The 27,299-nt window shown below is 43.8% G+C and overlaps 1 protein-coding gene across 2 annotated transcripts in view; it reads right to left on the reverse strand.

The window, feature by feature from the left end:
- LOC8042156 (cAMP-dependent protein kinase catalytic subunit 3) overlaps positions 1 to 14,367 on the reverse strand; it is a 129,177-nt gene extending 114,810 nt beyond the window's left edge. Inside the window, exon 1 of one of the 2 annotated variants that reach the window (XM_029982774.4) lies at positions 13,893 to 14,215. In XM_029982774.4, coding sequence (XP_029838634.1) covers positions 13,893 to 14,037 — 145 coding nt within the window. In that variant the 5' untranslated portion in view covers positions 14,038 to 14,215. Of the gene's footprint in view, positions 1 to 13,892 lie in introns of both variants that reach the window. The other variant, XM_029982773.4, reaches the window with a different exon arrangement.
- Between the last annotated feature and the right edge of the window lie 12,932 nt (positions 14,368 to 27,299).

The following is a 27,299-nucleotide window of genomic DNA, read 5'->3' on the forward strand; positions in this document are numbered from 1 at the left end:
TTAGTAAAGAAGTTCCCAAAATGTATTGTTATAGTCAGCAGATAAAATGAGGCATTTTAGTCTAATTACAATAAAGAGTAAAAGGGATAGCCGAGGGGAACTTCCACAAGATTGTACAGGAGTTTCCTTGTTGAGGCAGCGTATGAAAGTGTCCGCGAGCTCATATAATTTTCTGTGAATAGGTCTACGTTAACCGGCCTACGGAAACCCAGTTGGGGTTTTGAATCCTGGCCGGAGTATTCGTGCGATCTGACTGAAGCTCATTGCGGTAAAGGCGTACCCTAAAGATCTCGTTAGCCTAATTTAACGCTCAGCCCTTCTCTGGGGTGCACCAAATGCCGCTATTCGGCACAGCTCGGAAACTCCCAATGGTTCAAGGTTTGTCTACGCTACAATTCAACATAGAGATGGGCACGGGATAAACCAATGGTCCTATGAACGCTGCCCTCTGCAGCACTCGCTCCCAAAGCGTCCACTTTTTTTTTTATTTGCCGGAGTAGATTGCGGCACCCTCAATGTATCAACGATATAGAGTCGTTTATAAGGCTTCATTCACAGGACGCCATATTTGTGACCATTGCGCACAGTATAGGCTCGTTCGACGTATCCGCACCTCCTGCACCACGCATACTTCCAGTATGCGTATTGAGATACAACCGGAAGTACACCGATCTACACTTTTCTGCACCGCTGCAGTGGTGCAGGCCAATCAAACGATTCTGTATGCTCAGAAGAACCTCCCATTCGTCGTCTTTCACGCAAAAAAAAAAAAAAAAAACAATCCTGACGGTGAATAATGGATGTTCGTGAAACCGTTCTACGCTAGCAACGTGCAAGAGGTAAAAATTTCCCGCGAGGAGGAAGCAGGCAGCCTCCCCAGCCTCCCTCAGAGAGCTCCCCATTGTATAGCCTTCGCCATAGCCTTCTCTATGCTTACAAAGCCTGGCATTTCGACGAAGGAGCCATAAAAACGCCCGGTTGCAGATTTGGAGCACGAAGATTTGGTAGCACAGAGCGTTACTCGGGGAGCCTGTAGTCAGCACACAGCTTTTGCAGCGGCGAGGACCCGAAACAAGGTTTTCAAACCCGGCGAGAAAAGAAGCGGGAGCACGAAGAACGCGAGGAGCACGAGCGGACATCTTATCGCTCGGGACAAGTGTGTTTCGGCGTCTCGCCGCAGAGGGACGCCTGTAACGCGGCTCTCCTATCATCCGTTGTCTGCCGCCCTACCTTTTCAGTTTCGGCGGCCGCGTCTCGTGGCGATCTGCCAGGCTTTGTCGGTATAGAGGAGGCTATGCCTTTATTTACTGCGGTTCGCACCAAGTCCGACCGCAGCTAACTGATTTAATTCAATAAAACCGGTTCAGCTAGAAAACAAAAGTGCATCGTCATGACGCGATTCGTTTTTGTACCTTTGTATATCAGCGGCTGAATCAATCACGCACAGAAACAAAGTGCAAGCTAACAGTGCACTCACCGTGTGAGGTGGTTCGCACACAGTGCATCCACCGCTTGTGGGAACGTACAAAACACGACGAGTGCCATTACGATACACTTTTGGGGCTGCACGATCGGTTGCATTAGATCGTAGCGTGGACCGTGGTTGGGCTTATTATAACGTACAGTCTATAGCGCGTCATTTAAACAGGGCGGATTTCCTGTACGATCGGGCGTTGTTGGTCTCGAGTTGGCCCGCCGTACGAACGTGATCGAATCACTTAGTGTTCAGCAGGAAACTGGGGACTAACAAAGTCGCACCGGAACGCCCGCTAATCATATACGCGCCACGTGTACGAACACTAAAGCTGCAGTGCCGACGATAAGTCTTTTATTGGAATGGTAAACAGACCCCTTACGGGTCTTCGGAGTAATGTATAAAAAAAAAGTGGAAAAAAAAAAACGCCCTCCGTGGGTACATAAGGCGCCGTAACATTGTTGTGTAAGGTGCAGTCTTGGGCAGTACGTGGTTAGTACTAAGGTGTTAGCGGTAACTGGTTACTTTTTTTTCAGTACCTTGTAACTGTAACTCATTACTCCTTAGTGAAAGTAACTTGTATTGTAAGAGGGTTACTATTTGACGAGAGTAACTGTAAAGAGTGACGTTAATACAGTTACTTCCCAGATTTATGTGCAGAAATATTGCAAACATGACCACCGAATCGTCTCGCAATTCGTCAGAGACTTCCAAGTCCTGATACGGGAAGGGCACAGCAAAAACTGCCGCAAAAATTCTCTGGAGCACGAGGAGGAAAAAAAGAAAAAGAAAAAAACAAACTAAATTTTGGGTGACCCTGTTTGGCCAAGCTGCTCCCGCTACCTGGAAAGTTTTGTGTGTTCGTACTCGCCATGTATGGTACATCGCCCAAAGCAAACGCTGATGTAATAAAGCGCGGCATCTCTAAAGCATTTCCCTTTTCTTAAGGCTGAGGGAGCGAGTGATTTTCGCGGAAGACAGCCTTTGATCATTGTCGCCCGAAACGCCCGCAGGCTTACGGCACAACCGATTTTCCGGAACTCGTCTTTTTTCCTCCGAGCATACGTTTCCTTCCCATCTGATTTGAATCGTCCAACTCCCAGATGCACTCTTGCAGGGTCTTAACTTTAGGCCCATTTGCTCTCCCTTCCCATTTTTTTTTTTTTTTTTTCGGAACCCGAGTACCGATCTTTCCTCGCGGCACCCACTTGTTGTCCCTCATTCCTCTGTTTCTCGGGTCCCGCCACTTGAGAAAGAGTAAACACTCGAAACGTCTTTGTCGTTCTGCTTCTTTGTGTGTTTTCTTGAAATTGAAAAACCGTCCTTAAGCGGGGGCCAGGAACACTTCAGTTTATAATGCAATTCAATGCAAAGATGCAAGCGAGCTGGGCAAGAATGACAAAAATAATTTCTGGAGAAGGGGAGCAAGAGGGACAAAGGACAAACACAAATCTCCAAACACAGTTAGGTGACTGGTGCCTGACCGAAAAAATCCGCCTGGTCGTGGTACCGAACCAGGAACCTCTCCATATCCAGTGGACCAGGACCGGGCGGATTTTTTCGGTCGCGCACCAGTCACCTAGCTGTGCTTGGAGATTTGTTTTTGTCCTTTGTCCCCCTTGTTCTTCTTCTCCAGGAATTATTTTTGGTCATTCTTGTCCTGTTCGCTTGCACCTTTGCATTTAATTGCATTATCAGTCATAACCTTAAAATGCAAGCCGTTCACCCTTGTTGGTGCTAGACTGGTGGCAGCTGGTAAAACCCGTTTGCTACTGACGTCTAACCCCTGGTTAGCTCAGTTGGTAGAACGCTCCACTGGAAACGGAGAGGTGCCTGGCTCACTACCAGGACAACGCGGATTTTTTTCTGTCGCGCACCAATCACCCAGCTGTGTTTGGAAATTTCTGTTTGTCCTTTATCCCCCTTGCTCCCTTTTCTCAGGGATTATCTTCGGCACTTCATTTGATTGATAGATATTCTCGTCGTGGGCTTTCCAAGCGGCCTCTTCTAGTCGGCGTGGTGAGATGAAGGAGCGCAAACGTGTCGAATATGATTAGGAAGCGGAGGAGAAAAGATCGCAACAGAGTTTTGGAATCCTACACGCAGTGGTCGTTCGTATCTCGATCAGTGCTTCGTTTGCACCGGGGCCGTGCTCACCGCGTTTCACGGAGGAATGTTGCCGCAACATTGCTCTCCGTGTTTTCAAAAGAAGTTTTCGTGGTTCATGAAAGATTGTGCGCACGCAGTAGAAAACGAGTTGACCGATGAGTGGATTGGTGTGGCATAAGAAAGAATCTACAAAGCTGATCGCAAGGTATGACTTATATTATTATTGACTTTACATTTGCACAGTTTTCGTTTCTTCCGTCCCATTTCGCCTCATCAAAAAAATCCGAAATTAGAATTATACAAAGTGTAAACTTGCACCATGACTGGATATATCGGAGATTTAGATGCGTAGTCGTGTGTACGTTATGGTGGTCGCGCTTATTTTAAACTTCCACATGGATTATCAGCAGGTATAGCTGCTAGCTTAAAATTTTGAAAAACTAAAGTCGCCTAAAATTTTGCGAAAGAAGAAACTTTAACTACTTTCTTTATCCCAATACTGTCTTAAATTATGGTCTTGCTGATCTCATTCAAGGGGCTGTTCATGCATTAAAATTGAAGTAGAAAGAACCATACATGTTTATAATAATTATTAGAAAGATCTTAGTTTCTCAAAAGATCAGATTCACTATGTGAAAACACAATGTCTTATAAAAATATCGATGTTAATTTAAAGGCATATTAAGATAGGCTTGTTTTGAATGTTTTCTAATATTTCTGTAAAGTAATGACGAAGTAACGGAGTTACTCCGCCGAAGTAACTGTGATTGAAATAAATTGAAAGAGTAACAAGTTACTCCCTCAATTTTGTAATTAACTGTGGCAGGGTTACTTCTCCTGAGTAACTGTAACTGTAATACTGTTACATTTTAGCAGTAACGCGCCCATGACTGCTTGAATGTCGACCAGGGTGAAGAATAAAAAAACAAGATAATTTAAATTGTTATTTAAATCAGATCAGCTTTATTGTGATAATTAAAATCAAACCTCCCGCAAAAATAATTCCCCTAGTTTTTTTAGTTTTTTTTTCACCGTGTGTCTATTATTTTATGCTTTTATGTGCATTTGTTTAGTATTTAAATCAAGGAACCCCCAAATAAGGAAGGTTTATATCGTGCTAAAAATAAGCAAAAAGCTGTTACTCTTTGGAGCAAATCGGAGCGTCGAGAGTTACTTTTTTCTAGCTTACCCTTCGTTCGTCAGTTACGCAAGATCCTGCTGCGAGCAAATATAACGGGAAATCAAATGTAAATAATTTTTTTTGGCAGGCTAAGAAATGAAGTTGTTTTTACTTTAATATATGGCTGGGTTTACATAGACAAAATGTTGTTGGTTATACTGTACTTTAGGTTACAGTAACTCTTTCTTCCGCATTGTTTTCGTTGATCGGTTTGATTCATCGATCAATCAGCCACGTATAAAACTACACATAGTGATAGGGACTCACTATATTTCCTAGTTACAGTGATTTAAATCAAATGTATCCCGTCTAAAATGAATAATTCTGACTTATTTTATTTAATAAGAATCTTTTTTTCACCCTGTTGTCGACTAATGTTTACACCTATCACCACCGCCACTTTAAGAAACACGGTGCGTGGTGAGTTCCATGCAGCTCACAATCGCGGCGCAGCCAATCAGATTGCCGCATTAGCCAATACGAATGTCCAACAACCAATCACAACGCAAGAAGTGTAAACATGCTAAGCCATGCCCCCCCCCCCCCCCCCGTGTTTCTCAAGCTGGCAGCAACATAGAAACACACGAAATTCCGCACGACGATTCACGCCGCGACGAAGCGGAGCTATATAGTGGTGCGGCAGAAATGCGTCTGACCAATGTCGTCGTGACGAATCACGTGATGATGTTTGCGTCACGTGGCTGCGTTCCATCGAAACGACGCGGTAAAGTCAATGTTGTCGGCCGACAATCTCTGGTCTGCACTCTTCACAGAAAGTCAATAAGCAGACTCTCCAGCAGAGCACAGACAGCTAATTGCAACGAATGATAAAAGGATCACGGCGAATGTCGAAGCCCATGACACAATTAGATATGGGAAAAAAAATAACGATGTGGGCGGGGGCGATGATAAAATGAAACGTCCCGCTCATTGTTTATCTATTCGTATATGAGCTAAAGCATTCACTGGGATTCTGACATTGTTCACTTAAATTCATTGTTTCGTGTTTTGAAAAAAATAAACCCACATACCTTTTCTTCTCTTTCGTTATGAATGTGTTATCACACTTCAAGCAAGACTTTTGTAAACAACGAAACCGCCTAAAGCTTTGCTTTCACAAATAGAAGCAAGAAAATAACATCGTTGGGTATTTTGTCAGCAGTCTTTGGGCAGAAATCTCCAGTTATTTTGAAATTTGCAAAAAAAAAAAAAAAGCATAAAAAGTCAATTTTGCAAAAAAAAAAAAAGAGCGCTTTGTGCAAACTTGTTTCCATTGCTTCTTTTATCGCTCTCCTGTCATGCGGGCAGATAAACATAGATCTATATTGCACCCAGCAGATCGGGCAATATTACCGGCTTACCAGAGATGTAAGGACTATTTGCAATTTCCTTAGAGGGCGTGTTTCAGGCGCTCGCAACAAACACAATGACCGAGTCTTCAGAATTAAAAAAAAAAAAAAATGGCTGTCCAAAAGTTTAATAACAACTAAAGAACATAAAATGATCTGGGCAAAGTTGGTGCGCCGGAAGGCTCAGAATAAAATCCATTACCAGATATCTTGAAAAATATATATATAAATGCGGATCGTAGTACAGGAGGCGCTGAGGACAGTCGGTGCCTTATTGTTTAAAGGAGATCAGAGTGTATGGTGTGACGTTACTGAATCGAAGCACCCCAAAAGACAATTTGCAAAAGTCCAGCAAGCCACAATGGCGCCCGCCATATATTGGACATCGATTCCTGCGCAAAACGTGCCATTTAATCCGAGTACACGCCCAGTGCCGAGTCGGCATTCGTGTCCATTTCGCTTGAACGGTGACGCAGTATTTGCTCCAAGTACGGGCCCAAAATATGACAGCCTCAGAAAATCGACGTATCAGCCACCGGAGGGCGCGCAGACTTTTGTAGAAAGCCCCAATCATGGACCGTGTAGACGCATATATATATATTCACAAAAGTGCGCTCAGCATGAAATCCCAAACGTTTTGAAGAGTATGCACACCTTTTCAAGTAGCCACCTTTAAAACGCCAGTTAATGTGGCACCAATTTGGCAACTGCGGGCAGGCTTTGTCAAATCAGACAATCTACACACACGAGCATCAAGATGGCGGGGCTTGAATGTGAGAGGTCGTATTTGCGAATGTGCATATTGCTGAAAGAATTCCCCCATATCAACAACTGAAAAACAACAAACAAAAAGAAAGGTTCGACTACAACTTTAGTTTAGGCAACTGGGGGGAACAAGAGTTGCGCCTAAGGGTCCACTGATTTAGCGAAAAGACTTCCTTTTAGAAGCCTCTCTGATGCCAGTGCGTCAAAGCAGGATGTGAAAACACCATTGAAAATATTCAAAGCAGCGCATATAGGGCCGGTGTGCTCTTTTCACCCTAATGCAGGTTTACAGTTGCCCACTTCAGAGGCACCAGAAACGAAGGCTGTCGCCATGTTTGCGATCGGGTTCCAAAGTTATATGTCCATGTATGAGTGAAATGTACTTCGCGATGAGATCTCTTGAAGTAGATGGTTGTATTATATATAGTTCAATGATTCAACAGAGTCGGTGAGTACCGCGCTTCAGGCGGACAAAGCCACTGTACTTCAAAAAGTTTCTGTCCCCCTGCATTTTCCCCAGTGCACCCGTAGAACCAATCAGAGCGATTTGCGAGGGCAGATCGGTGAATGACGCCTCAGCAAGCATGTTTTCGTCCAGAAATTAGGCGTGCGAAATGACGCTGGGCACGATGATTAAAGTATTGAAGTTCTAACTAAAGTTCTTCCTAGACGTACGATTTTTGTTTTTAGATAGCCGCATCTTTTGTAGCGCCGACCGCGTTACGGTGCAGTTCTCAAGAAGCAAGTAGCAACGTACAACAGCAGAATAAACTGAGAGGTGCCATTTTGTTCCTGCGAACTGTGCTTCGCCGTGCATAATGGCTGCCGTTACTTGCACAGGAAAATGTCAATGAACTTTATAACGTTTAGCATCGAAGACTTCAGTTTTCGGTCGAAATATTTCCACTACCGTGACCACGTCATTCGCCGCGTTCCTTCTAAGGATTACGATAATTAGATCTCAAAAGCACACTTCGGGAACATGAACGAATGGCAAGTTCTACATTGGCACGAATGTCTCTATGTAGCCGTTTGTGCGTGTGTAGGCCTACGTTTCTGTGTTGCCGCAAGCATAAGACCGAATGGAGAAAGCAAATATATGTAACAGGCAGTGTTGAAAAGTACTCTGAAGTACATTACACTCGAAATACTACTTCAAGTAGGTCTAGAAAACTTGTACTTTATCATAAGTACGTTCTCTCAATGTCTACTTTTACTTCACTTAAAGCATTTGTCTTTTAGTTTCCGAGGAAAGTACAACTCCTGACTTCAAAGTCTGATCCTCATATTTGGTCGTGTCAAATTTGTATCACAAAATGATGCTTCGTGAACAAATAAGTGCCTTCTAACTTGATTGTGTTGAACAGTTTGTCGACGGGAGTCAAACAACTCTCACTATGTGACCACGTGACTTTTTCCAATATTCGCCGCGATTTCCAAAAATAACTGATGCATTAAACATAAAACAATTCATACCAGATTAAAAAACAGCACCGAATAGAGGAATGAAAAGACATCCTGAAAGAGTGTGTGAAAAGGTCCTTGAAAGTGCATTGTATTTTGTAATACTTCAAATACATTGCGCCCGGTGAACGAAGTACATCACCTCTAATTTACTTCGTACTTTACTTCAAGCACTCTTTCGATGTACTTTAACCAACACTGGTAACATCATTTTCCCAGAAACACTGAAGCAAGCGAAACTTCCTAACGACTGTGACTTACTTTCTAGCTTTGTCTGGTTTGAAAAGCGTTGGATTTCGGGGGGACCCGCCTTTCAACATCCCATCTTCTATGAGAAGAAAACTGCGTCGTATATATTCCTGGAAGCAGCAAATAGGCGGCAATCAGCGTGTCCCAGCCCACGCATTATTACAGGCTCCCACTAACGACTCTAGATATCTGAAGCACGGGAGCTTGAGCTCGAGCGATTTCTTTGAAATGCCCTGTTTCCTTCCGATTCTAAAGCATCGCTAAGTGCTTTGCCGTCCATACACTTTGAGCTCCACGTGTAAAGTATGTTTCTTTCCTCTTTCTTTTTTTTTTTCGGCGCTTATATACCGCGCCGGGTTCGTTTGGCGAGTTTTCAGACGGCCTTAAGGAAGGCACTTCACGCACGTTAGCGGCACTCACGGCGTCGCTTTCCGAAACGATCGTGCGCTTTTAAATCGACTGACTGAAGTGCCTCGAAATGTCCCGGGTATAGCATATACTAAACTTTATTCGCATAGAAAACGGTAATTTATATGTAGTTTATTTTTTCGCGTGTTGAAATAATAGCCTGAGCGTGCTATTTTAACTGCTTAAGGTGTGCGAAAACATGGTTGCCGGCAATCTTCCTATCATTGTGTATGCAGAGATCGATAAACGTTTCTTGTAACCTGGGCTTAACGCTCATAAACATCTTTGCTTTGCGCTTTTCTTGTGATATCGGTAACCAAATATTGCTTGCTATTAGAGCGCCTGTAAAGGTTTATAGTCTTGGCTAAACTACCGACGCTGCGCAACGCATTACATTGCCAATACTATACAACTTGGAAGCCAACCATAACAGACATTGAAAAGCTATTGCCTTCGAAGGCAACATCTTGTTTTGAGAACTCTTGCGTTCAGCTTACACCTTCGCGTTAAAATGAAGATAGCAGAGCCGGTATTTTAGCTAATTATTATCCAGTGTCTGCTATGTCCTATGGTCGCCGCCATGCTTTTTTATGCTTACGGCATGTCACAGTAGGTGGGCAGCGCTTTCAGCAGGACTTCGTTATTTTTAGACCTACGCACATACAGTAGTGCAAGAACGTCAGAAATTCATAGCCACGAAGCTCTATGAACAACACCTACGCCAAAACTGATGTAAAAAGCAATAATCTTGTTTTATGACCGAGCCCCTCTCTTCAGAAAAGCCTGCGTTTGAGATTATTATTCCCCCAGTTTATCGCTGGGGGCCAGAATTTCGGACACTGATCTATATTACTTCCAAAAAAAAAATTGGGTTGTGTGTGTTTTTATACAGCCTAGAACTTGGTCTGCCTCACAGGGGCGACGAGTCTCCCAGCTGTAGATGAGAAATTTAGCCAGTGCGGTACCAGCCGCTAGCGTGGGGTCTTTAACGTGCATCACGCAGTAGTGATACACAACCGCACGCCGGTACGATGCTCATCCAGATCGAAACGGGCAGGGGTGGGGCTCGAACCCAGGATCCCTGGGTTCTGCAGCGCGAGCTTTCGCTCCACGTGCTCCGAGCTGGTGTGCGCTAGACAACTCGGCCACCGATCCCCCCTATATTACTTCCTTCGCCTAATGCACAGAGCGATACTTAAAAAAAAAAAAACACACACACACACACACAAAAACCTACATATTTACTTTATGTTTTAATTCCGTGTAGTTTGCAGTTGGAATATGGTAAATAAAAGAAGGTTGGGAAAGATCTGATGATAAAAGAACTAAGAATGAAGTGATGATACTGTCGGGTTGGTGAAGATTAAGCGTAAAACAACAAGATAAAAGTACAAGCATATTGTATGCTCGTTTCCTTTCGTTTTCTAGTGTGTAAGACATACACAGATTACTGTATAACACAACGAACATGTAATGGACGTAAAAAAATGTAACGCTGAGCAAACTCAGTCATTTTTTGGAGTAATTGTGACAAATTTACTATTTAACTCTCAAAATGGTTTGGAGAGGGTATTAACTCAGACTTGAATAGATGCAAACCTTTCATCTAGGAAAGAATAAAGTCACAGGAGAATAGATTACCCCGGCAAAGGCGAGAAATGTTTTCTAAATCGAGAGGCCGAACGCCCGCTCAGAGGATTGTTGCCAAAAGTGATGGGAAGAAATATAAATCTGCAATTGAAGACCTAACCCCGCTGAATCTGTTTACAAAACGCAAGCGATCGATAATAGTCAGCCGCCCCGAGTCAGCCGGCCGAAGCGATTTCTTATGTTGATAGCCGCCGTCGCACAGTGTGATTTGGGTTCATATACTATCCGGCACGCCAACAATCAATTTATCTGTTACGATGGATAGAAGCGTAACGGATTGTCATCCCCAAATACCTTGCCACAATGATCTGACTTCGTCGTTCACAAAGGGGTTGAGGGTCACTTGACTTCTTACAAGCATGCTGGAAGGCCTGTACAGTTGCACAAGGCGCAGACTGTATTCGCTCGAGTGACAGACCCACTACTTATGAACAAATCCCCTTCTGTCTACTTTCCCACAGAACACACAGACACATCATCATCTCGTTCTGCATAAGAAATGTAGCGAATAACGAGGTCACGGGCACGTTTCCCTGCGTGAAAATGAGATATGCGCTGATAGCATCGTCGCGTGAAGACGTTTTCTCTGTCCAGTAAATCGCTGGCATGTCGAGCGTGGAGATTGGCTGGCTATTCACTTGCTCCGTGGAAAAGCGGACCCGCATGTTAGTGCATAAACAGTGCGTCTATTACTCAAGTAAATACGGTATAAGAAATGTAATTGCAGCAATAATCACCAGGTTTTGTGAGTGACCTTGATATTGCTTCCTTACCTTCTTTTCCACAGTAACTCGATTACTTTCAAGTGTAATAACAAAAAAAAATTATGTCTAAAAATAAAAAAGTCAATCTTTCTTCCAATATAAAATATTAAAGCGTTTAATTCTTGAACATGCTTCAGCGCCAGATTAAAAGTCAAGGCCGAACCCCGCACACCAAACAAACACCCAAGAACATTCCCCGATAACGCATGGTAATCTTAATTGACCAGCCGAGTAATCCTATAAGAAGTCCCTGTTTGCTCGCTAAACACGCTATTCTATTTGCGGTTGGTGGCACCGGCGCAAGGTAAAGGCTTCCAATGATCTGCGTTTGACGCATTTGATCAGAATTTGCTCAATGCCCACGTGGATAAACAGATACGCTTAAGCTGTCACTAATCCTATAACCCGTGATAGCTTAAGAAGCCCGCGGAGCATTGCTTATCATGTTCACGCTTTTTTTTCCTTCGTAATTGGTTATTCGGCGTTCGGACCAGCAAATGTCGCAATTTCGTCGGCGGAAAAGCGATAATGAAATGCTTGGCACTCGCCACACCCTGCGTCTCTCATGGCTGTGAGTGACTGTAAAGATTTTAAGCGTGAATTCCTGACGCCTATAAATTTAAGCCATGCTACAGGTGCCCCCGGGTCCCTTGGGACTGTACAAATATAGCGGTATCACGGTGCCCTTCACTGCCAAAAGTGGCCACATATCAAATACGGTGGAGTAATTTTTGGCTTCCTCGCGGTTTGTTTGCTTTCGTTTCGCGCCCCCTTTTTGTTATCTCCTTGCGAAAAAAGGATTACGTGCTGAAAGGAGCGAGCTGTCGTGAGCAGCCGTGTTTACTGTCAAAATTGAAGCCGGCCACTTGTTTCTCCTTTTTATTATTTTTCGTGCTTTTTGTTTTGTTCTGTGTGTTTTAGCGCGCGAATAATTTTTTTTTTGTTTCTGCGTTTTCGGATGGAAATATTACGTGCTATGTTTGCGGCCATTCGTAAAAAAACCAGGATTCGATGCGTATATGAAAAACAACTCGAGATAAACTGAGAAGATTGACTCGTTTTATGTGCGTGTATGTCTGTGTGTTTACGAGAAAAGAGGGGAGGGGGAGGTTTGAAGTTTATTTTGTGCTGAACTGTTAAAAAAGGTTGGAGCTGATAATATTATATATCTATATTCTAAAGGATGGAGGAACGTGGAGGGAAAAGCCACCAGTGGAGGCGCGGTAAATGCACAGCAATCCTGTTCTTTCTTTTTCTGCGTCATCGGTTTATTTAATTATAATAAACGTTTCAATGAGTGTACTAAAACAAAGAGAGCGCGTAGCTATTGTTGAACGTTTTATTGCATTTAACTAATCAAAGCACCTTTTCTTTAAGAGATTGGTTTCTCCAAGGTATTACCAAATCCCAGCCTAACTAAATCCGCATCTGCTCAAGTAATAGCCGCACTTGTTATGAACAAGGCCCTGGCGTGTATGTACTTTCCTGCAGAACATAAGCACAACCAAACATCGCGTCCTGCATAAACAAAAAATCGGACCTAACAATGAGATTGAGAACTCGAGTCTCCGCTAAATGCGATCTGAGCAGAAAGTATTTTCGCTTGAAGACGTTATCTCTGTCCCGTAAACCGCTGCCATTTTTCTGCCAATCGCGCTGATTCGTTATCCCCGTGCTTCGCGGCAAAGCAGACCTACAGGCTCTTTTCACAAATAGAGTGGCTATTATTCGAGCAACCACAATATACAGTTTATAATAGAAAAAGAAAAAACTACGCAGCCTTTTAGCGTTTTGAGTGTTATTTAAGAAACTCCACGTGTTCCATGAATTCCTAATGACGACACACAGTGCGAGTCTAAACGGTACATTTCGGCTAATTATGAATATGTTCCGTGTCCTCGCGGTTGGGTTTTATGTTCTGCTGGGACCCTTGTATCGTTCGCAGTGATTCGCTGTATCCGTGTTCTGTCGCAGAGGGAGCTCACGGACTTTTTTTTAAGTAAAGTTTTCTTTAAGCTTGGACGTAAATTTGACATGCGTGTTGTGTTGTGGTTGTTGTTTTTACCCTTGGAGGAGGGCGTGATAAAAATATGTTTGATGCTAACTACAGTCCCAAAAAACAAATCGTTTACTTTATCTGCCCAATTGGACGAACGACGGAGCTTCCAGAGCGGTAATCGCACTGATTCAAACGGTTCATTCGGTTCAAACGGTTCATTCAGTCGCGAAACAATGGTTCTTACACCTGAGACGAGAACACCCCTTGTCCTGTGCAGACATTTCGTCAGCTTTCCACCCTTATTTATGTTTTCACAACTTCTTTTCCCGCGTGATTTTTATTTAATTATTTATTTTTTCTCGAAATTTCGAAGGCATCAAAAGAATAGCGGTTTCACACACTCACACTTCCGCGCGGAAGCAGCACAGCGGCCGCCGAATCCCGCGCGACGTCCGCCCCGAACCCCCGCGGCACAACTCACCGATGGTCTTGATCATCTCGAAGTCCTCGAGCAGGGGACTCCTGCAGTCGTCGTCGTCCTCTTTACCGTCCTCCGAGCTCGTGGCGCGGAGCTTTCCCTGCGCTACCATGGCGGCACCGTTGGAAAGCCGACCACTGGACGCCATGCACTGACACACCGACGGCGGGCAGAGTGTCACTCGAGTCACACGGCACGAGTTCTCTCCGACGTCACCATGTCACACGGCAGAAGGACACTCCACGGGATCCTCGTGGCAGCTGACAAGTCGGGGGCACTGGAAGCTCTCCGACGCCGAACGCCATGCACCGCCCCGGGCGACTGGTGGTGGCTCTTCGCTATTTTTCGAGGCGACCGCGAGGGAGAGAGACGTCGGTCATCCTCTCCCCCGTTCCCGCGACCTCTCGCGAGACTGGCGGGACTCGACCGTAGCATCGGTCGGCGGCACTGGTCGGCAGCGGCGAAGGCGGCGGCGTCTGCCTGTCGTCCTCCCGCGCGCGGAGGTACCCTATGACACCGATCAAGGTCGGCTAACGGGAAGATTCCCATCGTGTCTTTGTCTTTTTCTTCTTGCGTCGGTGGAAATGCGTCCCCGCGCGCGGAACGAGTTCTATGGGCGGTTTCAGGTATGGGAGGCCACTGAGGGGGACTTCGAACGTTCTCCAAATTGTGGAGCATTGCAATATGTGCGCTCGTAAAGGAAATTTCGGAGAAAAAAAAAAACGCACGCCAAGCGCGCGTTAAAAAAAATGTGCACAGAAGGTGAACTTAAAGAAGACACGCGGACAACAAGAAGCCTGTAAAACGTCGAAAAGCAACAAGCGGTATCAATACTAAAACAAAGATAAAGCATCCAACCCCAGTGTTTTCTTATATAATTTTTCTTTTGCGCGAGAGGTGTTCAAATTTCAAATTTACACAAACATGAAAGTAACTCTTTATCTCATCCCCCAAAATGAACGTGTGCTGTACTATTGGATGGCCTACGACAAATATTCAACTCGGACATCAACTCGACATTACAGCGCAAGTAGTGAACAAAACTAGTGACAATGGGCCAAAGTTTTATCGCCAGTATTTCCAATTAATCTCAATAGTGTTAGGGTCTTATGCGGAGAGCGCGATCCTTTCAAAATAGTGACCCTTGTGGAAGTGAACGGCACATCACTGCGAAGATGGTCAAATCACTAGAAAATTAACTCACAGATGAGTAACTTCATTTGTAGCATTTATTTATCACTCCTATTGCTCGCGGAAACGCTCCAAAATAATAACATAAAAAAAAATCAGGATCTGGGACTTCCTCCGGACAACGTAAGATGAATTGAACTGAACGTAATTTAATATTGTTAAGTTTATTGAATTGACATTGCGCAATCGCGTTTCATAATATATAGAGGAACACAAAATAGGATGTCTGAGCCAACTAAGTTTATTCTCAGGTTACTTAATCTCGTTTGGAGTTGTGGAACGAAAGAGCAGATTTTGATTCGTTTCGAGATCCCAGAACGCGTCGCCATTTTGTGACTTGATATTTCTAAAGCTCCTGAGAGATTGAATACCCGATACCGGTTAAAACGATGGATCTCGTCGATCTATCGATTTACATTCGAGCATGGATTCACGAATCTCTCTGAAGGAAATATTTCTTGTTCTAAAGGCATTAGGTGAGGTTCCGCTTTTTTGCACAAAATAGAGGGTTGCCACAGCACTTGCTAAGCTTCTTTATTCTGCAGCCAGACTTCACAGTGCTCGTTTACGCGGACGGCACAAACGACATTGCCCTCTCTTTTTTTCTTTTTTTACGAATGTCTATATTAATTCATTGCATTCAAAATTGCAGACGTACAACTTAATATAATAATTAGTTGATTTTCGGACATACACGCTACAATGTGTGCTTAAAAATGTGTAATTGTGGTCTTCCCGGTACCGACGACATGATGAAACTAGATGGGAGATCGTACCAATTTATCCCACAAGCCAAAAACCTCAAGTATTTTTGTGGTTACATACGATGTAAACAATCTTTTGAACACATTGCTTCTAGAGACACTGCTCAAATGCTCACACAGAGGTACGAAATTAAAGGAATCGGTCCTTTATCTTTTTTTTTTTAATATGAAATCTACGTCAGATGAATCCTTCAACTACGAGTAGGTATGTGCGCAAAAATGTTCTCTACTCGGAGATTTTCTTCCACGCGTCGTTGATGTTTTTAAACTACTCTAAGTGAAATCATACGTGAATTTCTACTCAAAGCATATTTTAGCCGAGGCCCTCTATTGAAAATTGTCGTTTGTATGAACAATGTCTGGGCCCAATAAACACATATAAATCATACAAGATATATAAGAACATATAAGAACCATATAAGAATTGTATAAGAACTATGGAAGGTATATAAGAACATACAAGCACTATATAAGAAACTAATGGGAAGTTTCTTATAAGTTCTTATACGGTTCTTATATATCTTATATAATTCTTATGTAGTTCTTATATAATTCTTATATGGTTCTTATATGTTCTTATGCGTTCCTATATATCTTGTATGATTCATATGTGTTTATTGGACACAAGAAATTTCTCATACAAATGATTTTTTTACTAGGGGGTCCGGCACAGGTTTTCTTCTCACAAACTTTGTTCGTGAGAAAGAAACATGTTTTTCGTGTCGCGGTGACGGTAACAACGCTATTCACAACTCGGTTATTTATAATTCCTGCTAGCGTATTTAAATCTCACTTATTAAAATATGTAGTGTATTGTACAGCACCGACTTCTCAGTTATGAACAGGCAACGTCTTTAGGAATTACGTAAGGCACTTACCCGGTCCGCAACAACAGGCCTAAACTAACCATCTCAATAATTTCCGAATGCATTTGAAGATTCCTACTAATAACACTGTCGCAGAAAAAGATATTAGGAGCGGGTATACATGCACCAGTTTTAAGTTTTCTCCTTTTCCTTCCGTCTACCGGACTGCACGCCAACATTTGAAGCCGAATTTCCCGCAGTTACCCTCACACTGCAGAATTTCCCCTAACCGTCGCCAGAGTCGTAATCCTGTCGCATATTCAGTAGGCGTGTGAATGCCTCAGTGGAGGCGCGGAAGACTTCTGCCTCAAATAATACTACGCACCAACACACATCGAGGTAGTCCGTTTGACCTGGGTACCTCGGAACATAGAGTTATTATAATGTACGCTAGAGGTTCAAGTGGCGCTAGTGTGCTGACGCAAATTGAAGCAGACAGCAACCAGTCCAAAATGGACTTCCGGTAATGCATTCCTATGGGAAAAAGTGAGTGCATTTTCTCCCTGCGCTCGATCGTAAGAGCAAATATCCCAAATAATTCGTACGTACTAGGTAGCTTAAAACATTTCTCAGTCAGGACGAAGAAAAAATTGGTCAGTTACGGCGTTTTTCTTTCAAATTCATCGCATTAAAAACTGTGCTAAAACGGCTTCGTACGTGTATTTATATGCACTGTCGGACACTGTTAGCGCGAACACGACGTCGGCGCTTTTCAGCATGAGGGATACACGTGCCAAACGTGTATCCCTCATGGAAATAAAGGGAGACGGCAAGAACTACGCAGTAACACTGGATCAGTATATACCCGTGCATGTCAAAATAAATTGAAGGCAACGTAATCTATTCCGATTTTAAATAGGTAAGTACCGCTTTATTCTTTCTGCTCTGAGCGAAGATGATATTCGTTTTAAGTTCAAAATATCACCCGCACGCTCGAAATCTTTCAGCACAAGTGCCCGATTAAAGCTGCCCGGCAGAGAAAACAATACGAAGAGACAACTTTCATAGCCCACGGACCTTATTCTCTACGGTTTGAATGTTCTTATCCGCTCATACGCACGACGGGGTCATTTTTATATGGTGACAGGACTGGCATATTATCAATATATAAGCGTCACCGGAATGCTGGCGAGCCTTGAACACATTCCATATTCCTTTCGATTGTAATTTCGCTCTGAATCGTCGCTTATTTTTACATACGTGCTGCGGAACACACGTTTGGGATTGAAATGTAGCGAAGTTAAACATCGCTCACTTATGAAGAAAAATGCGCTAACTAAAGTAATTACACTTTTACAATGTTAATCAAGGTACATACTATTCGGTACGACCAAAATAACAAAAACTGTCCATGTTATTTTCCGTCGAGGAGACGAAATGCACGCGCGTTTTCCCATAAGAATGCACAGGAGCACCGCAAAAGTAGAGTGGTTGCTGTCTGCTTCAATTTCCGTCACGGAAGTCGCATAGACACTAGCGCCGGTTGAACATCTAGCGTACATTATAATAACTCTATGCCTGGGAACGCAGGTATTTATCGAAAATCAAGGCCTGACTAATTTTCGCAGGTTACTTTGATCACTGCTCTGGTTAAAACAATCTCTCCAATATCACATGTACTCGAGCAAAATTTAGGGGGCATATTTTCTTTGATCATTGTTATCTTTGAAATAATCTCCCTCATTACACATGTAGTCAAGCAAAATTTATGGGGCATATTTTTTTAAAGCATCGTGCGCGACAACATACTCGATTTTCCGGACTTTCAACACCTGCAGATTTTTTCGAGCGATGTAAATTCTGATAGTGCGAGGTTTCAATGAAGCAGCCGAATTGACGGATGCCTCACTGGAATTTGTAGGCTAAAAAAAATGTCACATTTTGAATCTTTCATATGCGCTTAATGTACTTAAACTTTAATCAATAGACAATATATTTCTATGTTGTCGAAGGAATGCGAGTTTACACTAACGCCTGCTGTCGAGGCTTCCGTCAAAGAGCGGAGTTTTTTCTTTTTTAATATTGACAGTTGACATTAGGTTATCCTCTGTTGACAAACTACATTAGACTATGCTTACTATTTTGTATCTCTGCGATTTGGGCAAATTTGTTATTGAATCCCGTTGATGAACTTGATAATCCTGTCCGATCTCACTGACCATCTACAACTTGGGGTCCTCCAAATCAGATCACACATGCCTTAATTACCAGGATTCTTGGCCAATCCATCTTTCGGGAAGCGCCAAAAAGCCATTGAAAACGACAAGGACATCAGCTTCTTCCATCTAAAGAATTGAGTTCACTCGACAAAATGCTGCGAGACATGTCATAATATGGTAAAGGTAAGCTACACAATCATTAGTCACCTGCCAAAAACAACTATGCGCGTATTTTCATCTAAGCCAAAAACATCTATCCACATAATTCCATGCAAGCCTACTACGATTTGTTAAAAATCAAAAGCGCAATCACCAAGCTTTTGATTTTTAAAAAAATGTATAGCCAACTGGCCCAACAGTTAATTTTGAATCTTAACTGCTACAATTTGTGTCCCTTCAGTGTCGCCTCACCAGCATCTATCGGGTCCAATTTGCGCTCCTGCAGGTTGACTTTTCGATAGTCAGCTCGTCTCAGGTCCGAAGAAAAACCAGAATGCATAAAACTCGAGTACCAGCCGATGCTCATTTCTGTAGCCGACTTCTCCGGCTGCTACAATTGATCACGACGCGAAAACACTCGTGCGAGCTGGAAAACAATGCATCCGTGCATAGAAAGACAAAGCACGAAAGCTTATCAAAGTGGCGCCCGGCGAAAGTCTCAAATTGGAAGTAGTATAGTTGCAGGCAAGTATAGTGTCAGGCACACAATTATGTGATGCACAAATACCATCCCTCAAAAAGGCGCAAAATACATCACAATAAAGGCAGGGCCGGCCTTTGGGGTGGGCGACCTGTGCAGCCGCACAGGGCGCCATTCATAGGGGGGCGCCGAAAGGGACGCCAGGTCGCGAAGGGCTCAAAGCTCCGAGGTGATAAAAACAAAAACAGAAAAACGACCGGATCGCAGAGGGCACCCCCCCCCCCCGCCCCCCCCCCCCCCCCTACATATAGAAAAAGATGGTGGCGCTCGCCGTTTGGCATTTAGGCCGAAAAACCAACGACTGTGGAGTCTCTAGCAGTAGGCTAAACGGACCGACGCCTTTTCGACATCCGGTGAGCCTCTGAGGCCAGAGGCTTCAACCCGACTGAAAATAATATGTGTGAAGTACTTGGGATCCGCACCTGGGAATGCAGACTTAACAACCTGAAAACCGTCCGCCACCAGACAGCTGAACTTCATGACGCCCTTGTTGGTTTGGCCGAATCACGACAGGCAGACCGTGGCGTCCGATATGAAGGTCGAACTCTTGCAGGGCATCTCACGGACCTTAAGTTTCTTGTTTCCATTGTTGTCTGGTACGATATTGTTTTTCAAGTTAATTTTGTAAGCAAGAACATGCAATGCAAAACAAAGGACATCGTTGCAACCACCCAGCTGCTGAAAGCATGCAGTGATTACATCGATAATTATCGCGATGTCGGGTGCGAAACTGCGCTGGCATATGCGAACGGTCTTGCCGAGAGAATGTATATTGACAGTGTGATGAAACCGCCCCTCGACTGCGGCTGCAGAAGCGCCAATTCAGTGATGAGTGCCAAGACGAGGTTGATGATGTCAAGACAAAATTCAAGCGGGAGTTCTACGAGATGATTGACACCGTAAAGACGTCGATTGAAGAACGCCTCACGCAGATGGAGCAGCACGTCAGCCTCTGGGGGTTCCTTCACGACCTCACCCGACTTTCCGACAAAGCAAAACTTCTTAAACTGTGCCAAGGTCTTGAAAATGCACTGGGACACCTAGAAAGTGCAGACATCGACGGTACAGATCCCTGAGAGGAGCTACCTATGCAGCCTGCTGCCCACTGGATGCAGTTCTCTCCATGACGTCCTCCAGTTCATTCTGGACAACCATCTACGTGACAACTTCCCTTATACGTGGGTGTCATTGGGGATCCTCCTCACTTTGCCAGTGTCAGTGGGCACCACTAAGAGGAGTTTCTCAAAATCAAAGCTTATTAAGATATACTTAAGATCAACCATGGCAGATGACAGACTATCGCCATAGGCAATTTTGTCCATTGAAAACAAAATAGCGTCTAGCCTGAAAATGTGCAAGCCGTAACCCAATTTGCAATGTTGACGGCTCGGAAGGTTGCCTTCTAAGGTATCTGACATAGGTAACTTGTTTTTTTTTTTTGTTTTCTCTGTCCATCAGACGTTAGTTTGCTATGGGAGACCCACAGCTCAAAGTTGGTTAATCTGGGAAATAAATTTTTTTTTAAATCATTTGAACATGGTGCCGACAAAAATCTCAATGCTCGCGAACGTCGTTAGTTCGTAGGATGTGGATATCGACTGACAACGACAAAATCGCGACCATTCGCGCTGGGTCATTCTGGCATGTTTACTAACAACGTGATGTTGGGTGCGAAAATAGGGGAGGGGGGGGGCGCCACGGCCGCAGTTTGCCCGGGGCGCTTGCTGCTCTAAGGCCGGGCCTGAATAAAGGAATACCACATAGTACAAAGTAAACTCATAACGCGGTGTCATTAGGCAAACCCTTCTATGAACCCATGATTACTTCAATAGAATCCCGTTTACGGTCAGTCGACACCAGCAGCGCAGGTTGGAAAACTTTTTCTTTTATATGATACAAAAATTGGTAAACACCTACGTTACCCCTAAGGTGAAACACTGCGAGAGCTGAGGTGCGATGTCGGAAGCGCTAAGGTGTTATTTCGGAGCAGGTGGACTGAATGAACGGTAAAGGATCTAGAGCGCACCATATAGAGCCCGCACAGGCGTTTCGTATTAAACCGAGTGACACGCCAGACGAAAATTCTATCGCGTTTTGGAACCAATGAGGGTGTTATTACTAGAGAGCAATTCGTGAACTTGTTAAACAATTTTACTGCACACAAACTAGGGCTGCCTTGTGGTAATTGGAGAACACTCCGAAAATCGCGCGCCCAAGTTTGAAATCCAAGGGAACGACGGAACTGCATATGTAGGCACGAACCGTCCCCGTCGTTGGTGTGGCTGCGTAAACGTCTTATGCATTGTTAGTGGACACAAATTGACACCGCTTTGTGGTCACTGAAGAAAACTTCCAAAATCGCGCTCCCAGGTTTCAAGCGTGTAGCTTCACCTAATTTCATGCCCGTGGTTCCGCCGGCTTGCAGACTTTCGCTAACGGATCAAAACGTGTATGTACTTCCTTGTTACTATAAGAAAAATATAAAAGTAACTTCAAAAGTAATTTGCTACTTTGTTACGGTAGTTAGCGAAACCCGTGAAGTGACCCACTAACTGCTATCGCAATAAAAAAAAAATACATTTAGATTTGTTTGATGTAGCCAATCTCCTCGAGAAACTTGGTTATTGTGCCAACGATGCTAGCTTTGTTGTCCGCAAGTACCCAGGACTTTCTCAGATATCTGTAGTATTTACCATCTGTTATCATATGTAGAGCGTCTTGGAAAAAAATATTTATTTATTTATTTAAATACCTTAAGAACCCTGGAGTTAGGGTATTACATAAGGGAGTGGGGTTATAGGAGATGTGATGATAACAATTCGCGGAATGAGCCGATGTCTTGGGTGGAGACGATGATTTCAGGCAGGCCGTTCCAGTCCACAGATGTCGCCGGGAAAAAAGATTTAAAGAATGCTGTGTTTCGGGTAAAGAGAAGGCCAACTTTTGCAGGGTGATCAACACGAGGAGATATGCGATGAGGTGGCAAGATGAATGAGCTATGTAGCTGGTCATCGTAGTAAAACCTGTGAAAAAGACATAGTTTAGCAATACGCCTGCGTGAACATAAAGGAGTCAAAGATAAGTTTTGTTTAAGTTCAGTTACGCTGACAAACCTGGAGTACTGAGACGTTATAAAGCGAGCTGCACGATTCTGAAGTGATTCTATGTCCGATGTAAGGAATTCAAGATGAGGGTCCCAGACTGATGATGCATATTCTAACTTTGGGCGTACTAATGTGACGTATGCGAGGCGTTTGACAGATGAGGACGCGAGACGAAGATTGCGGCGTAAAAAACCAAGAGTGCGGTTTGAATCGGAAATGATGTTGTTAATATGAGTCTTCCAGGAGAGGTCGTGAGTGAAGTGAACGCCAAGATATTTGTAAGTTGAGACGGCATCAACATTGAGGTTACCAATGGAGTAAAAAGCTTGAAGGTGTTGACGTTTTTAGCTACTTCGCACTGCTGGCAGTTCGGACTAGCAAACTGGCCGCGCTTATACCTTGTATATTCATGTAGGCGGTATTTAGACGCATGCAGATATTGCATATACTCCAACCACGGCCTCAGAGATTTCCCACGCTCTCTGCTCCGGCCTGTCCAAGTGCTCGGCTGCCCAGCAGAAAAAAAAAAGCGATCCGAGCCAATTCTCTACAACTCCGCATGTGGCGCTTATAACCAAACCGGACGCGAAACGAGAATCGGCTCAAAACACGCTTTCAGGTGGGAGCCCGCGACATGAAACTTGCATTTTCTTTGTTCTCATCATCATAATAGCGACAGCCAAGTCGATCTCTGTTGATTCGTAACTCTTATTCGCCGCTCCGGTCTTTGCGCTGCTTCGCTGTATGAGGCCTCAGAATGCGAGATTTAGTGCGAATCTAAATTTGTCCTCTGCGGATACCATCTGGGCCGGCAAAACAAAAATAAAAAGTATTTTTTTTCCCTCTTTTTGTTACGCACGAGGACCGCTTTCTGAATTTCGTTTACGTGCAAGGGCCTTTCGCGCATCGAAAAGATAACCCCTCAAATTTCGATCAACTTCTTCGCTGCCAAAATTCTGTGTGTTGAGGCGAGAGGCGGGGGAGCACATTTCGCGCTGCTCCCAACTTCCGTAGACCGACGATAACGGTGACGGCGGTAACTCGCGGCTATTTCTTTGCACTGCCTGGTTTGTTTGCGAGCGCCACCATGCGCCCCACAGTGCCAGGCTCTGCCCGCGAATGCAACGGCCTGAGGAGCGCAGCCAGCGCACGAAAAATCTCGGGGGCCATGCACCGACCCTCTTACGTCGTATCACTGCGGGGGCGCTGCTGTCAGAACTTTTAATGCACAGGCACTCTATCTCGCGCCAATCTAATTTCTGCTCACGCACAATGCTCCCATCTAGCATGGGGAAAAAACGCAGGATCGTTTGTAAACTGCGTGTTGGTGTATATAGGTTCACAAGTCTGCTGAGTAACTTTATTTGGAGATATATATACTTTTTTTTTTAATTATAAAGAGAACACTACGTGAAAATTCGTGCCGTTCATCGTTTGTCCTTTGGAGTTTTCATTTTAATAAACCCTTTCCGGAATTGTGACATGATGCATAGATTATGCGCAGCGGCCATTACTTGCTCTCATCGCTTCAGGCGTGAAGCCCGTGATTGGTTGCGAGTTCGCGCCGAGCACTGACGCAGCACTCGAGTGCTGCCGAAACGCTCGTGTCCAGTGCATGCTCATAGTGCATGACCAACTAACGGCAGCAGCACATAATCTATGCGTCAATAAAAAGTTTGAAGAAACTTTTTTTTAGTGACGTGTGCGAGCAAAAGCGTTCTATGGTCGAAGTTGACGATTGGACAGACCACGGCTTCCTGTATTACGATAATGCCTGCCAATCGCCGGTCCACGGCGAGGCAAATCCTGCCAATCACGGCGAGGCACAGGTAAATCTTGCCAATCACGGCGAGGCAAAACCTGTTCATGACGTCACGAAAGAAAACCGTAAGGGGGCGCCACCGAAACATTCGGCGTTAGCTGAGCGCTCCAAATTGCATACTTTGACCCCAATGTCTAACGTGTTCACAAAAATGTACACGGTCTGTGTATTTAATTAACTCAGGAAAGTTTTCATGACGACGAAAGGTCATAAATCCAGGCATCATTAATAAGCAAGCACATGCTTTATGGGGAAAAATAAAAAAAAATAACAGAATTGTCTAAAGGATAGTTAAGAAAACAGAAATATCCCGGTGAGAACTGAACTTACGTCGGCCTGAAAGTTCGCGATCACTGCACTCGCTTCAAAATAACAGCAAACAGTGAAATCAACGGCCCCAGCTTGCCTATAAAAGCGTCCGAGCGAGACGCCTGAAGAGGTACGTAGCTCCTATTGGCTCGCAGAGGCTGCAGCCTTCGCCCTCTGACCAGTTAGGTTAGAACAAAGTATAATGTGCGCCGCATCTTAGAATTGCCAGACTAACAACTGCGCTGAAAAAAAAAAAAAAAAGATTGTGTACTCGTTTAGAAGTTTGCTTTGTACAAGAAGAAGCTTTTTGGCTAATGTTAGCAGACTGGATGCTACTTTACTCGGAGCATTTGATAGGTTAAAATCAACAAAAAAGTAGCGATATTCCTTTCCATCTCCATACTTTCCCTTCACCCATCCGCCCCAAAATATATAAAACCTATCTTGTCTCTCAAGAATGTATGAGCTCCAATAATAAGCAGTAACTTCATTTTTCTATTACACTCTAAGAATGCCTGCGCGTCTACTTACCCGCTAAACGCTCGAAGAGCCAATCTCTGTGACCTACGAAATCAGCTCAGCGATTGATGACGAGGAACATCCGTTTAGGGTTTAGACCCGAAAATCAAGTCTGCGCTGTGGCATTGCGCACTGCAAAGCGTCCTGCTTGCATTGCGTAATGCCACAGCGCAGACTTAATTTTGAGGTCTAAACAGATGTTCCGCCTCATCATTCGCTGAGCTGACTTCGTAGATCGCAGAGATTGGCTCTTCGAGTGTTTTGCGGGTAAGCAGACGTGCAGGAATTTTTTAAGAGAGCAGGCTTTCTCTCTTTGTTTCTTTGTCTGCATTGCCTCAGAACGCAAGAACGCTGATCTACTTAAAACTAGAGAGTTGATATGCCACATGTTCTTCAAAATTTCAGGTGCTGCCGGTAAAAAGTACGGGACAGGAAAAGCATCGTTAAGCCGTAGTATTTAGCATGCATAGTTCCCAATGGAATAGTGAGAGAGGAAACGACGTGGATGCAACTCCAAACGCCTTGTAAAAGTCGAATTTGTCTACCGGCGCTAGGGAAATAAGTCTCAGCGTGATTTATACGGTTCTGCCGTTGATTTATTCGGCGAGGCTGGCTTTATTCTGTCTTTTTGTTTTCAAGAAACACGCAGCTCTACGATGGGCTTGTGCGCTTAAAAATTTAGTATGTGTAATATCCTGACTGAGGAGTTGAAAACAGCAATCGCAAAGCTCCTCTAAGCCGGTGTTATTTTGTCGAAGTCCCTTTATATCCCGTATTTATTCGAGTAATAGCTGCATTTTTTATGAAGAAAACTTGAGTGTTCGCTTTTCCGCGGAGCACGTAAATTGCCAATCTCCGCATTCGACAGCATGATTCCAGCTGTTTACAGGACGGAGATGACGTCTTCACGCGAAGATACAATCTGTGAAGATTGCATTTCAATATAGAATCGTGTTCTTGATCTGGTTTTTCGCTATGTTATTTATGCGCAACGGAATGATTGTCTGTGTTCTGCGGAAAAGTAGACGCAAGGGTCTTGTTCATAAATAGTGCGGCTATTACTCGAGTAAATACGGTATACGTCTTCGTTACCAGACATATACAAAACTATTCATCTATGCAAGTTGAATCGCGACGATCCGCAAGGGCCACCTTTTCTCAAACGCGAATGCCACAACTCATTATTCAGAAATGTCTCGTATAACTAATACAAGTCAAGATTGAAGAAAGGTCTCTTCACCACATCGTGATTTATACGAAATGTTGAATGACTCAAATTCGTTTCATTCTCGGTGGGTTCAACTTATACGCAAAGCCAATTGGCCCGCTGCAATTCTTTAAGAACACGATTTTTATATAATTAGTAGAAGACACCCGTGGCCCGTGTTTAGTCTTATGATGCGCCTCGTATTATTAATATACCTACAACTCGCGACATAAGCACCCTTGAAGCAGCCCGTTGCATGGCGAGAATCCTCAACCTCTTGGTAACTTGAGGGTCCCGAGAACCCCTTGAACTAATTGTTAAACTCTAGGTATGTGTCTTTTTATTTTAGTTGTTACTAAGGACCACGTGACTACCTGGTTGAAAAGTGACTAGATGTCGTGTCTGTGTATACCCACGAAAAACTCTTTATTTTTATTTATTAATTTATTTATATATTTTACCCTCAGGGCTTAAAGATTATAAAGAAGAGGGGGCTTACAAAAACAATATACAAGAATAAAGACAGGCACACTATAATCAACGTAAAATAATAAACATAAAAGAAACACTTGGTTTTGATATGAAAAATATTTTACATTACTAACAGCTTTGGGAAAGCGATCACCATCCGTGATGCTTACTGATGAGGCGCAGGCAAGCGATTCTATTCAAGGCTGGTTTTTGAAATGAAAAAATATGACTAGGCTACCGCGTTTTCACAAGGTATGTCTACTTCATAAGACTGGTCGAGACGCTGTGAAATCAAAAA

The sequence above is a fragment of the Ixodes scapularis genome, unplaced genomic scaffold (assembly GCF_016920785.2).
Source record: "Ixodes scapularis isolate PalLabHiFi unplaced genomic scaffold, ASM1692078v2 PGA_scaffold5__190_contigs__length_132052651, whole genome shotgun sequence".
Taxonomy (NCBI): Eukaryota; Metazoa; Arthropoda; class Arachnida; order Ixodida; family Ixodidae; genus Ixodes; species Ixodes scapularis.